The sequence below is a fragment of the Neoarius graeffei genome, chromosome 26 (assembly GCF_027579695.1).
Source record: "Neoarius graeffei isolate fNeoGra1 chromosome 26, fNeoGra1.pri, whole genome shotgun sequence".
Taxonomy (NCBI): Eukaryota; Metazoa; Chordata; class Actinopteri; order Siluriformes; family Ariidae; genus Neoarius; species Neoarius graeffei.
The window spans coordinates 31198107-31212952 of NC_083594.1; the positions used below are offsets into that span (position 1 = coordinate 31198107).

Sequence of the window (14846 nt, forward strand, 5' to 3'; positions counted from 1 at the left end):
TTTCTCCCTCTGCTCGCCCTGTAAATGCCCTACGTCGCTGGATAGCAAAGGTGTTTTCTGCATCTCGCTCCTTTTTCTTGTATGTTCTCCATTTGTCGCCTTCCTTGCATTCAAACCAATTCGAGCCGAAGTCCGCTACATGTCCAAAATGGTGGTCGTGTTTACGAAGGTCACGTGACTGAAAAGGGTCTATAGGGCCTGACTAGCCTTTGGTAACACACTAAACGAATTATCTTTCATTTTTGGCACTTTTTCTGTTTGTGTAGATGGGAAGACATACTGAGAATCCAAATCGCCAACATTTGAAATAATAATTGTTTTGAATTATTTCTTGTCTTATTTAATGAAGGTTGTAATAGAATTAGCCTACATTTGGCTTAAGCTGGATGAGACAGAGACATAACTTTATAGCCATTTGTTAAACCGCTGACAGGGAACGTAATTAACCGTTCCGGGAACGAAATTTTTTTGTTCTAACCGGTTCGGGAACGTCTATTTAATGGTGGAACCCAAAACCGGAAATGTTAAAATTCCGTTTCTGTTTGGAACGAACCAATAGGAAAAAAATTCTGGTTCAAAGCCCTGGTGAAAATTATTACCTTACCCATTGTGACAAATTGTTTGGTCACTTGACCTGATGGGATTAAGAGATGGAAGTGGGAGGAGCATTCACTTCTCTCATTGAATGTAATGGAATTTTTTACTTTTCTCACTGAATACCCCTCCCACTGCCATCCCTTTATCTTAAAACAATAGGACAAATTTTTTGATGGCCAGTTAATTGTCCAAATCAATGGAGCAGATTTAAGTTTTTGTGCTTGATACATTCCTAAGACTGAACAGAATCACCTCAAATGATCAAAATGGTTCGTCACAATGGGTAATGTTTTTTCACACATTCCAACACAGTTCAAAAACTGCATTTTACAACATCTTCATTTATCTGTTATTTTGTTAAAGTACAATCATGACATACAGTTAGGTCCATATATATTTGGACACTGACACAAATTTTGATTTTTTTACCTGTTTACTGAAACATATTCACGTTATAGTTATATAATGGACATGGACATAAAGTCCAGACTTTCAGCTTTCATTTGAGGGTATCCACATTAAAATTGGATGAAGGGTTTAGGAGTTTCAGCTCCTTAACATGTGCCACCCTGTTTTTAAAGGGACCAAAAGTAATTGGACAATTGACTTAAAGGCTATTTCATGGGCAGGTGTGGGCAATTCCTTTGTTATGTCATTCTCAATTAAGCAGATAAAAGGCCTGGAGTTGATTTGAGTTGTGGTGCTTGCATTTGGAAGATTTTGCTGTGAAGAAAACATGCGGTCAAAGGAGCTCTCCATGCAGGTGAAACAAGCCATCCTTAAGCTGCGAAAACAGAAAAAACCCATCCGAGAAATTGCTACAATATTAGGAGTGGCAAAATCTACAGTTTGGTACATCCTGAGAAAGAAAGAAGGCACTGGTGAACTCATCAATGCAAAAAGACCTGGACGCCCACAGAAGACAACAGTAGTGGATGATCGCAGAATAATTTCCATGGTGAAGAGAAACCCCTTCACAACAGCCAACCAAGTGAACAACACTCTCCAGGAGGTAGGCCTATCAATATCCAAATCTACCATAAAGAGAAGACTGCATGAAAGTAAATACAGAGGGTTCACCGCATGGTGCAAGCCACTCATAAGCCTCAAGAATAAAAAGGCTAGATTGGACTTTGCTGAAAAACATCTAAAAAAGCCAGCACAATTCTGGAAGAACATTCTTTGGACAGATGAAACCAAGATCAACCTCTACCAGAATGATGGAAAGAAAAAAAGTATGGCGAAGGCGTGATACAGCTCATGATCCAAAGCATACCACATCATGTGTAAAACATGGCGGAGGCAGTGTGATGGCTTGGGCATGCATGGCTGCCAGTGGCACTGGGTCACTAGTGTTTATTGATGATGTGACACAGGACAGAAGCAGCCAGATGAATTCTGAGGTATTCAGAGACATACTGTGTGCTCAAATCCAGCCAAACTGATTGGTCGGCGTTTCATAATACAGATGGACAATGACCCAAAACATAAAGCCAAAGCAACCCAGGAGTTTATTAAAGCAAAGAAGTGGAATATTCTTGAATGGCCAAGTTAGTCACCTGATCTCAACCCAATTGAGCATGCATTTCACTTGTTAAAGACTAAACTTCAGACAGAAAGGCCCACAAACAAACAACAACTGAAAACTGCTGCAGTAAAGGCCTGGCAGAGCATTAAAAAGGAGGAAACACAGCATCGGGTGATGTCCATGAGTTCAAGACTTCAGGCAGTCATTGCCAACAAAGGGTTTTCAACCAAGTACTAGAAATGAACATTTTATTTACAATTATTTAATTTGTTCAATTACTTTTGAGCCCCTGAAATGAAGGGATTGTGTTTTAAAAAATGCTTTAGTTCCTCACATTTTTATGCAATTATTTTGTTCAACCCACTGAATTAAAGCTGAAAGTCTGAACTTCAACTGCATCTGAATTGTTTTGTTCACAATTCATTGTGGTAATGTACAGAACCAAAATTAGAAAAATGTTGCCTCTGTCCAAATATTTATGGACCTAACTGTACATACTACATGCATATTATTGTCGTTGAAATTGTGCTGAATACAAAAAAGGCCATATGACTTTGTGTCAGGTACATGAGGTAGGCGGACGCAAGTACAGAAGTAATCAGTTTAATAATAACAGTCCAGTGCATATATACAGTGAACAAATATACACACAGGCAAACCGCCCAAATTGGCAGGCAAAATCCAAAAACGTGAAACAGGTAAAATGATCAGGTGAGGCGCAAACAGGATATCAGAGGCAAAGCAAGAACGTGAATGAGAAACAGGCACAGGAATCAGGAAACAGGAAATCAGGAACACAAGTAGAAAGGCTTGGTAATGCATACTGATGTATCGTAATACTTCGCAAAGATGGTGCATCAGCATAGTCCTTAAATAGGTGCCCATAGCTCCTTAATTGAGTTCAGGTGTGCATCGTTACTGGCCCGCGTGCTGGAGTCCACTCGATGCACGCACAGCCCAAGACTCGCCTTCAGGTGCATGCACCACAGTGCACAGGACTGACACTTTGAAAATACTGCTTAGATTTGAAGTTGACAACAGAATCAAAGCATGCCAAAATCATTAGAGTACCAGAAAATACCCTCAGACCCCAGAGAGTTAAAAAGGCCTGCCCACCAGTAGCAGCAGGGATATGGGTGGGTGTACTGACACAGTTTTCCCCTGCTGAGAGGCTGGTGCTTCCTGCTAAGATCATCTTTCAGAACAGTTGTTACCCAGTTAAAGTGCTCATTGACTCTAGGGCAGACCAAAGCTTCAGCAGAACCTCCTTTGTAAAGGAGCTGGGGGTCAGCCTACAAAAGTTAGATTACCCTCTAGCCACCAGGGCATTCAATGGCACCAAACTCAGTCCTGTCTCCCACATCACAGAGCTACTCACTTTTAAGGTCTCAGGGAACCACATGGAGTCTATTTCTTTCTTCGCCATGAATAACTCCCATGAATCTATTGTTCTTGGTTTTCCTTGGTTGCACCTGCATAATTCCCATCTCAATTGGAGCACCTGCTGCTTGGCCACCTGCCTATCCTCTGCCAAGACTCCCCTCACCCTCCAAGTCTCCAGTCCTGATGAGTCCATTGCGCTTTCCAACATCCCTGCAGAATACTGGGACCTTATTCAGGTGTTCAGTAAGGCCCGGGCCACCTCTCTCCCTCCTCATTGACCTTATGATTGTGCTGTTGAGCTACTTCCTGGTACTACTCCCCCTAGGGATTGCATTTACTCCTCCCCGAGAGAGAGGCCATGGACAAGTATTTATCAGAGTCTCTTGTGGCTGGCATCATTCATCCCTCATCATGTCCACCAAGAGCAGTTTCTTTTTTGTGGTCAAGAAGGACAAGTGTCTCAGGATGTGCATTGACTATTGAGGTTTAAATGAGATCACCATTAAGAATTGCTACCCACTACCTCTCATGTCCATAGTCTTTGAGCTGCTGCAAGGGACCCAATTTTTCTCCAAGCTGGATCTCTGCAATGCCTATCACCTGGTACACATTAGGGAGGGGGGCAAGTGGAAGACAGCCTTCACTACGCCCACTGGGCACTACGAATACTTTGTCTTACTATTTGGGCTCCCTAATGCACCAGCTGTCTTCCAAGCACTGGTCAATGATGTCTTATGAGATTTTTAAAACTGGTTCATCTTTGTATACCTCAATGACATCTTGATTTTTTTCTCCCACACTTGAAACAGACTGGTCCCACGTCAGATAGGTTCTGCAGTGTCTCGTCTCGTCTTGTCTTCTTCCACTTATCCGGGACCGGGTCGCGGAGGCAGCAGTCTAAGCATGGAAGCCCAAACTTCCCTTTCTCCAGACACCTCGGCCAGCTCCTCGGGAAGAACACCAAGGCGTTCCCAGGCCAGCCGAGAGACATAGTCCCTCCAGCGTGTCCTGGGTCTTCCCCGGGGCCTCCTCCCGGGGGGACATGCCTGGAACATCTCCCCAGGGAGGCATCCAGGAGGCATCCGAAAAAGATGCCCGAGCCACCTCAGCTGGTTCCTCTCGATGTGGAGGAGCAGCGGCTCTACTCCGAGCTCCACCCGAGTGACTGTGCTTCTCACCCTAAGGGAACGCCCAGCCACCCTGCGAAGGAAACTCATTTCAGCCGCTTGTATCCGCGATCTTGTTCTTTCTGTCATTACCCAAAGCTCATGACCATAGGTGAGAGTCGGAACGTAGATCGACCGGTAAATTGAGAGCTTCGCCTTTTGGCTCAGCTCCTTCTTCACCACGACGGACCGGTAAAGCGATCGCATCACTGCGGAGGCTGCACCGATCCGCCTGTCGATCTCACGCTCCATCCTTCCCTCATTCGTGAACAAGATCCCGAGATACTTAAACTCCTCCACTTGAGGCAGGACTTCTCCACCAACCTGGAGAGGGCAAGCCACCCTTTTCCGGTCGAGAACCATGGCCTCAGACTTGGAGGTGCTGATTCTCATCCCAGCCGCTTCACACTCGACTGCAAACCGCCCCAGTGCATGCTGAAGGTCCTGGTTTGAAGAAGCCAACAGGACAACATCATCCGCAAAAAGCAGAGATGAAATCCTGTGGTTCCCAAACAGGATTCCTTCCGGCCCCTGGCTGCGCCTAGAAATTCTGTCCATAAAAATTATGAACAGAACCGGTGACAAAGGGCAGCCCTGCCAGAGTCCAACATGCACTGGGAACAGGTCTGAATTACTGCCGGCAATGCGAACCAGACTCCTGCTCCGTTCGTACAGGGACCGGACAGCCCTTAGCAAAGAGCCCCGAACCCCATACTCCCGAAGCACCCCCCACAGAATACCACGGGGGACACGGTCGAATGCCTTCTCCAGATCCACAAAGCACATGTGGACTGGTTGGGCAAACTCCCATGAACCCTCGAGCACCCTATGAAGGGTATAGAGCTGGTCCAGTGTTCCGCAACCAGGACGAAAACCGCATTGTTCCTCCTGGATCCGAGGTTCGACTATTGGTCGAATTCTCCTCTCCAGTACCCTGGAGTAAACTTTCCCTGGGAGGCTGAGAAGTGTGATTCCCCTATAATTGGAGCACACTCTCCGGTCCCCTTTCTTAAAAAGAGGGACCACCACCCCAGTCTGCCACTCCAGAGGCACTGTCCCCAACCGCCACGCGATGTTGCAGAGGCGTGTCAACCAAGACAGCTCCACAACATCCAGAGACTTGAGATACTCAAGAGTATCTCAAGGTTCTGCAGTGACTACTCGAAAATCAACTTTTCACTAAGGTTGAGAAATGAGAGTTCCATAAGCGTACAATCTCAGCTCTGGGTTTCATCATTGTAGAACCAGAGCAAGTGGGTGGAGCACAGAAGTACGGCAGGCCAGAACTGAATTCTCAGAAACTTTTTATTTTCTGTTTTATCGGTGGCTTTTTAGCTCATTCACTTTCGCACACACATGCATTCGAGTCAGGAGAGAGCTCCCTTTCTCTGCTCTCTCTCTCTCTCTCTCCTTTTATAGGGCGTGGTCACTGGGGAAGACACATAAACACAGGTTAACTCACATCAGGTGCAGTGATTCTGCCACTTACCTTCCCTGACTCCACCCTCCATTCACAGACCGATGCTTGACCACGCCCCCCCGCCACATACCCCCAACGCACGACTCAGGCCGGGGAGCTGTCCAGCCTGCAGCTGACTCCCGCCCCCCCCCCACCCCCCCACCCCCATGGGAGAGGAAATCCGCCACGACCATCTGCGCCCCCGGCCTGTGGACCACCTTGAACTTAAATGGCTAGAGTGCCAGATACCAACAGGTGATCCACGCATTGGCATCCTTCATGCGGTGGAGTCACTGGAGGGGCACGTGGTCCAAACAGAGGGTGAAAGGGCGTCCCAGTAGGTAGTAGCGGAGGGTGAGGACCACCCACTTGATGGCGAGGCACTCCTTTTCTATGGTGTTGTACTGGCCCTCATGCACCGACAGCTTCCGGCTGATGTACAGCACTGGACAATCCTCCCCCTCCACCTCCTGGGACAGAACAGCCCCCAGCCCTCTGTCTGACGTGTCTGTCTGCAAAACAAAGGGGAGAGAAAAGTCAGAGGAGTGTAACAGTGGCCCCCCACACAGTGGCCCCCCACACAGTGCAGCCTTTACCTCAGAGAAAGCCTGTTGGCATTGCTCCATCCACTGGACTGGATCTGGTGCCCCCTTTTTAGTGAGATCAGTCAGCAGGCTGGTGACGTCCGAATAATTAGGTATAAATCTACGATAGTAGCCAGCCAGCCCCAGGAACTGTCTCACCCCCTTTTTGGTCTTGGGCCTTGGGCAGGCCGCAGTCACTGCTGTCTTATTAATTTGGGGACGCACCTGCCCATTGCCCAAGTGGAAGCCCAGATACTGTACTTCCACCCACCCAATCGCACACTTCTTTGGGTTGGCTGTGAGACCCGCTTGCCTCAGCAACCTAAGGACTTAGGTGTTTGCCTAGATGCCCTTAGATGTTTTAGGTGTCGCGGCCAGTCATTACTATAAATAATGATGTCATCCAAGTATGCGGCCACGTAGGTGGTGTGGGGATGGAGAACCCTATCCATAAGCCGCTGGAATGTAGCAGGCACCCCAAACAGCCCAAAAGGAAGTGTGACGAACTGGTGAAAGCCAAACGGTGTGGAAAAGGCCGTTTTCTCTCGGGATAATGGAGTCAAGGGGATCTGCCAATATCCCTTTGTCAAATCCAGTGTTGAATAAAAATGAGCCATGCCTAGTTGATCAAGCAACTCGTCAATACGAAGCATTGGGTACGCATTGAATTTAGACACTACGTTGACTTTTCTATAGTCCACACAGAACCGGACCGACCTGTCAGCCTTGGGAACCAAGACCACCGGGCTGCTCCAGTCACTGTGGGACTCCTCAATGATGCCCATTTCGAGCATGGCCTTGAGTTCTTCCTGAACCACCTTTTTTTGTGTTCGGGCAGTCTGTAAGGGTGGCTGTGCACTGCCACCCCCGGGGGCATCTCAATGTAGTGTTCTATGAGGTGGGTGCGGCCGGGCAGGGGCGAGAATACGTCAGAAAATTCTGTCTGCAACTGGGCGACCTCCGTGAGTTGGGTCAGAGAGAGGTGGTCTCCACAGGGGACCAGAGTGGTGGGCGATGTCAATTGTACATTTTGAACCTCCGGCCCCAGCTCCGCCTTCTCTGGAACCACCGACACCAACACCATGGGGACCTCCCCGTTCCAAAGTTTTAACAGATTGAGGTGGTAAATCTGTAAACGCCCCACCCCTGTCCGTTCGCCACACCTCATAGTTGATGTCCCTGACTCGTCGTGTGACCTCAAAGGGTCCTTGCCACCTGGGGATCAATTTGGAGCTCGATGTGGGCAACAACACGAGTACTTTATCTCCCGGTGTGAATTCCCTAAGGCGCGTGCCCCTGTCATACAGATGGACTTGACGTTCTTGGGCCTGCCGCAAATTCTCCTGGGTTAGGTGCGTGAGGGTGTGGAGTTTGGTGCGCAGATCGATAACGTATTGAATTTCATTTTTGCTTGTTGAAGGTCCCTCCTCCCAATTTTCACGCAGCACATCTAAAATGCCACGCGGCTTATGCCTGTATAATAATTCGAATGGGGAGAACCCCATGGAGGCTTGTGGGACCTCTCGCACTGCAAATAACAGGGGCTCGAGCCATTTATCCCAGCTGCATGCATCCTCGCTTACAAATTTTCAAATAATGTTCTTGAGGGTGCGGTTGAACCATTCGACTAAGCCATTCGTTTGTGGGTGATAAACGCTGGTGCAGATAGGCTTAATTCCCAGTAACCCATACAGTTCGCGCAGTGTGCATGACATAAACGTAGTGCCTTGATCAGTTAAAATCTCTTTGGGGATTCCGACTCGGGAGATGATGCGGAAGAGTGCTTCCGCAATACTGCATGCTGAGATATTGTGAAGAGGCACTGCTTCCGGATAGCTCGTTGCATAGTCCACCAGAACTAAAATAAAGTGATATCCTCGTGTTGACCGATCTCATGGCCCAACGAGATCCATCCCAATTCTTTCGAGCGGGGTCTCGATTAATGGCAGAGGGCGCAAAGGCGCTTTTGGAATGGCCACAGGATTTACTAACTGGCATTTGCGGCACACCATACACCACCTACGGACATCTCCGTGAATCCCTGGCCAATAGAACCGGGCCATTATTCGGGCTAGTGCCTTATCCTGCCCTAAGTGTCCGGCTATGGGATTAAAGTGAGCTGCCTGGAATATAAATTCCTGGCGGCTCTTTGGGATCAAAAGCTGTGTTATCAGTTCCTTCGTTTGAGTGTCCTGCGTCACTCGGTATAACCTATCTTTAATAATGGAGAAATAGAGGAAAGATGGGGTGGCGTTTGGCTGGAGAGTTTGACCATCGATTACTCTCACTTGGTCAAACGCATGCCGCAGAGTCTTGTCTCGCGACTGCTCTAACGGGAAATCCATGAGGGATTCCCCAAGAGGGGGAGGAGGAGCTTGCTGCTCCTCACTCTGATGCAGTGATGACGTAGACGGCTCTGTGACAGCTGCTCCCGCTAAAGTGACACCGGGACCTCCCCCCGCTAAATCATGGCAGGCCCCACTCTTCACTAAATGTGACATTAATTCCCGAAATCCCGGCCAATCAGTCCCCAAAATTATCGAGTGGGTAAGGCGAGGATTAATCGCTGCCTTTACTCTAAATTTCTCCCCTCGAAATAGAATGTGGACCAACACTAAAGGGTAGTTGTGAACATCCCCATGCACACACAACACCTTCACCAATTGTGCTCTCCCCAATGCCTCGTCTTGCACCAGGTTTGGTGGATTGAGGTCTGATTACAGCCGGAGTCCACCAAAGCCTGATATGTATCCCCTTGGATACTCACCGGTATGCGATACGCTCCGGCCTGATTGAGGGTGGTCCCTGGCACGTCGGGGATCTGGACCACTGCGCCCACCTCCATCGCCGAGCACTGATGCTGGAGGTGTCCCGGCTCCCCGCAGCGCCAGCATACCGGCCCAGGCTCTCCCTCTGCACCGGTGTTTCGGAGCTCACTTACCTGAGGGGGGGAAGACACAGACATGGAAGTAGAAAACGGTAGGGCACCACGGGTGTGGCGGGCTGGCTGGGGTGGAGCTGACCCCTGCCTCCACAGTGGGGGAATGGGGTGAGGACAAGAAACAGAAGGGGGGAGAGAGAGAGAGAAGAGAGGGGAGAAGAGGAGACACACTGTCCTGCCATCGGAACAGCCTCCATATGGTCCTCCGCCAGCTGGATGGCCTGATCCAGCAACGCCGGGCGATGGCACTGGACCCACTCCGCTGTTCCTTCCGGAAGTCGGGCGGTGAATTGTTCCAGCACCACCAGGTCAATGATTCCCTTGGCGTTGCGGTTGTCGGCCCTCAGCCACCGCCGGCAGGCATCCCGGAGTTGCTGGCCAAACGCAAACGGCCAGCCGACCTCCTCCAGGTGCAGCGCGCGGAAGCACTGCCGTTGCTGCTCTGAGGTGTGCCCCACATGTTGGAGGACGGCCCTGCGGAGGTCAGCGTAGACCAGCCGGCTGTCAGCGGGGAGCTGTAGTGTGGCCAGCTGCACCTCGCCCGTTAGCAGAGGGAAGAGGCGCGCCACGTGCTGTTCCACTGGCCAACCCCATGCCTCTGCTGCCTGCTCAAAAAGAGCGAGGAAGGCTTCGGGTTCATCGTGTGGACCCATCTTTGTTAGGGTGGGGGGGAGGGTCCGCGGAGGTGGTGATGGTGGACCCTGCCGACATGAGAAGGTGCTGGAACGCCTAGCGATCTTCCTGCTGTGCCAGCACCAGGGCTTCGAACCATTGTTCTTGCTCCTTCCGGAGGGCGACTTGCGCCTGGTGCTGGCTCTGTTGGGCCGAGGCGAGGGCATGGACCAGGTCCTTGAAGGGGGAGGACTCCATGGGGCTGTCTCCTTCTGCGTTCCGTCCCAGGTTTCAGCACCACTGTAGAACTGTAGCAAGTGGGTGGAGCACAGAAGCACAGCAGGCCAGAACTGAGTTCTCAGAAACTTTTTATTTTCTGTTTTATAGGTGGCTTTTCAGCTCATTCACTCTCACACACACATGCATTCAGGTCAGGAGAGAGCTCCCTTTCTCTGCTCTCTCTCTCTCCTTTTATAGGGTGCGGTCACTGGGGAAGACACACAAACACAGGTTAACTCACATCAGGTGCAGTGATTCTGCCACTTACCTTCCCTGACTCCGCCCTCCATTCACAGACCGATGCTTGACCACGCCCCTGCTGCCACAATCATCTGCCCAGGTAAGGTCCAAGTGGACCCAGACAAGGTCAAGGCAGTCTCGGACTGGCCCGTTCTCTCCTCTCAGAGGGAGCAGCAATGTTTTTTGGGGTTTGCTCATTTTTATCAAAGGTTTATCAGGAATTATAGCTCCATTGCTGCCCCTCTTACAGAACTCACATCCTCCAAGCACCCCTTTCTCTGGAACAACCATGCTGAGAATGCATTCACATCCCTCAAGACCAAGTTTTCCACTGCACCCGTCCTTATCATCCCAGACCCGACAGTTCAGTTCGTGCTTGAAGTGGATGCCTCTGACAAGGGAGTAGGGGCAGTCCTGTCCCAGAGATCATTTAAGGATGACTTTGCATTCTTCTCACACCACTTGACTCCAGCTGAGCACAACTATAGCATAGGTGATCGGGAACTGTTGGCCATCAAGTTGGTCTTAGAGGAGTGGAGATGTTGGTTAGAGGGGACTGAGACCTCTTTTATCATATGGACTGACCAGAAGAATCTTGAGTACATCAAATCTGCTAAGCGGCTTAACGCACGGCGAGCCTAGTGGTCCTTATTCTTTTCATGCTTTAACTTTATGCTTTCTTTTAGGGGGCTCCAAGAATGCCAAGCCAGATGCCCTCTCCAGACAGTTCTCACGTGACTCTCAGCAAGACACTGCTGAACCCATCCTTCCCACCCACTGCCTAGTGGCTGCTGCCCGGTTTGACATTGAGAAGGTTGTTCAGGAGGCTCTGGCCAGTGATCCAGGTCCTGGTAATGGACGATCTAATGTTCAGTTTGTTCCCCTTTGTGTACATTCTCAGGTGCTTCTCACTGGTCACCCTGGGGTGGCCCAAACCCTCTTCATCCTCAGGCAACATTTCTGGTGAACAACTATGCAGCAGGACGTCAAGACTTTTGTGGCAGCCTGCGACATGTGTTCCAGAAGCAAGACTGGTAATAGTCCAGCCATGGGCTGGTTAAGACCACTACCTGTTCCTCATCATCCCTGGTGACAGGGGTCCGCAGTTATATGCTCACTTTTGGAGGGAATTCTGTAAACTCATTGGAGCCACCCCTAGTCTTTCCTCAGGTTACCACCCTCAGACAAATGGACAGATGGAGCACATTAATCAGAGCTTAGAGGTCACCCTATGATGCCTGACCATGGGTGATGCATCTTCCTGGAGCCAGGCCCTGCCTTGGATTGAATATGCACACAATAGCCTTCCTTCATCCTCTACTGGAATGACCCCATTTCAGTGTTGTTTCAGGTACCAGCCACCTCTTTTTCCTAAGCAAGAGGAGGAGGCATCTGTCCCTTCTGCCCATGCCATCATTCCACACTATCTCAGGGTGTGGGCACATACCAGGCGTCGTCTGCTACATTCTTACATTATTAACCCCACTACTGTCAGGCTGATGTTACCTAGGTCTATGCATTGTGTTCACCCTTCCTTCCATGTCTCTCAGCTGAGACCCCTGGTCTCCAGTCCTTTCTCCCCTCCCTCCCTCCAAGACCCCTCCTCCCCCCAGGTTCATCAATGGAAGTGAGGCCTATACTGTCAAGAAGCTGCTAAAGGCCCATCAGTGAGGTATGGGGTTGCAGTACCTGGTCGACCGGAAGGGATATGGCCTGATGGAGAGGTGTTGGGTTCCTGCACACTTCATCCTGGAACCCTCTCTCATCAGGGACTTTCACCACAAGAACCCTGAAGCCCTGTCTGGGACGCCTGGAGGTGTCCGTGGGGGGGGGGGGGTACTGTCATGAGCCACCTGGGAATGTCTAGGTCCTGATCTGGTCTTTTAATCCACTCCCTGGTTTTCTCTGAGCCTCCCCCATGCTGCAGCCAGCACAACTGTCTTTCATCAGCTCATCTATGGCTCTATATTATACCACTTGGAGATTCTCTCTGCTATGGAGACTGTTACCTTGCCAAGGTGTAGCAGCTTGCGTGTCTCTATGACCCTAAGAACGCATGCCAGTGGGGGCCTTCGGGTCCCCGGTAGTTTTAAACCTGCCAGACTCAGTCGAGGGTGAGAGACCAGATGAAGAACAGTCTAGGGTCCATGCCCCTGTCAGAACTGAGCCTTGAGCGCAACAGCCTGTCTCTGACAAAGCATGGAGGTACCACAGCACCTTGAGCGGATGAGTTCATCGGTGCGCAACAAGTAACATCAACAGGAACCAACCGTCAGCTATGGAGAGTGTGCTGAGCATACCACCTTTGAGGGCGCAATAGAGCTACATGCTAACTCTAGTCGGCCAGCATGCTTGGGTCAGTACCGCCAGGTGTCAGCCCACTGACTCTTTCTTTGACCGCTTCATAAGTATACGTCACAGTGATATGCAGCTCTCGTAGTTCCACTCTGCGACAACACTAGTAAAGGACGCAAGCACGGAAGTGGGCAGCCTGCTTGCTCGTGAGCAAAAGCCAGCAACCTCAGCTCATGAAATCTGAAGCCCACTACGAACTCTACACAAAGACAATGACAACAACCTCCACGTTGCACACTTGGGCAGCCATCCGGCATTTATGACGAGCCTTGGGCAAATCCACCTGTAACCCCTGTCTTTGACACACCCAGACGTGCACGTAACATCACATCTCTGGTCAAACTTGCATCTTGGAATGTGCGCACACTATCAGATGCTTCTACGTCATGCTGTCAGGCCCCAGAGCGAAGATCAGCTCTTGTTGCAACTGAGCTAGAGCGACTAAACATTGACATTGCCTGCTTGAGCGAGAGCCGCATTCCGGGAGAAGGAGAGTTTACCGATGGCAACTACTCATTTTACCACTCTGGTCGTAGTTGTGAACAGCCAAAAATGGAAGGAGTTGCTATTGTTATGAAGACAAAGTTGTGTCCCTCTATCATCAGCTGGTCTGGTGTCAACTCGAGGATGATGACCATGCGAGTTAAACTTGGAAGACACTGCAACGCCACCATTATAAATGTCTATGCCCCCACCTTCAAGAGGCCCATGGAAGAGAAGATTCTCTTTTACGATCAACTGTCAACCCTGCTGTCAAAAGTCCCCAAAGGTGATAGATTATTTCTGCTGGGTGATTTCAATTTCAATCTGACACAGCGACATGGCCAAACACCATCGGCCCGCACGGTCTTGGAGATGCTAACTCACAGGGCCACAAGCTTCTCAAGATGTGTACCAGGTTTGGACTTACCATCACTAACACCTTGTTTGCCCATCCTGACATCCACAAGGGCACCTGGAAGCACCTCCATTCCAACAGATGGCATATGATCGACTTCATCATTGTCAGCCACCACTTCAAGAGCGATGTTATTGACTCTCGTGTGCGGTGCAGTGCTGATTGTTGGACGGACCACAGATTGGTCTCAAACTCAAATTCCACATCTCAAGACAAGCTAGAAGAAATTCAGGTCCTAAGAGACTGAACACCAATGCTCTAAAAGACCCAGACACCAGACGAAAGCTCCAAGAGAATTTTGCCAATGATCTTACCAACATCGATCACTCAGACCTTGATGAGCACTGGAATATACTAAAGAACACCATTTACAACACATCCAAGGAAACTTTAGGCATCCAGAAAGGGAGGCATCACGACTGGTTCGATGAAAATGACCACACCACCAAGACACTATTTGAGGAGAAACACCAAGCTTTCAAAGCATACCTCAGTGAAAACAGCCCACAGTCTAAACGCAGATACCAACTAGCTAGGAACAAGTGCCAGAAAGAACTGCGCAACATGAAAAACAAATGGTGGCTTGACCAAGCCAAAGATATTGAATCCTGTACTGAGTGTCATGACTCCAAAGGGTTTTTCAAGGCAATCAAATTAGTCACACAGAGAATAACATCTGGCCTCAGCCCCATCAATGACAACTTGGGCATCCGTCTCACAGAGAAGAGTGACATTCTCAGCTGATGGCAGGAGCACTTCAGCAATCTTCTGAACCAGCAAAGCACTGCTGACCCCGCTGCTCTT

The 14846-nt window shown here is 49.6% G+C and overlaps 1 protein-coding gene across 1 annotated transcript in view; it reads right to left on the minus strand.

Moving 5' to 3' along the window:
* LOC132874200 (kazrin-like) overlaps positions 1-14846 on the minus strand; it is a 134141-nt gene that overhangs the window by 41856 nt on the left and 77439 nt on the right. The window contains 1 exon segment of the mRNA XM_060910189.1: positions 9706-9724. Within this exon segment, the coding sequence (XP_060766172.1) occupies positions 9706-9724 (19 nt within the window).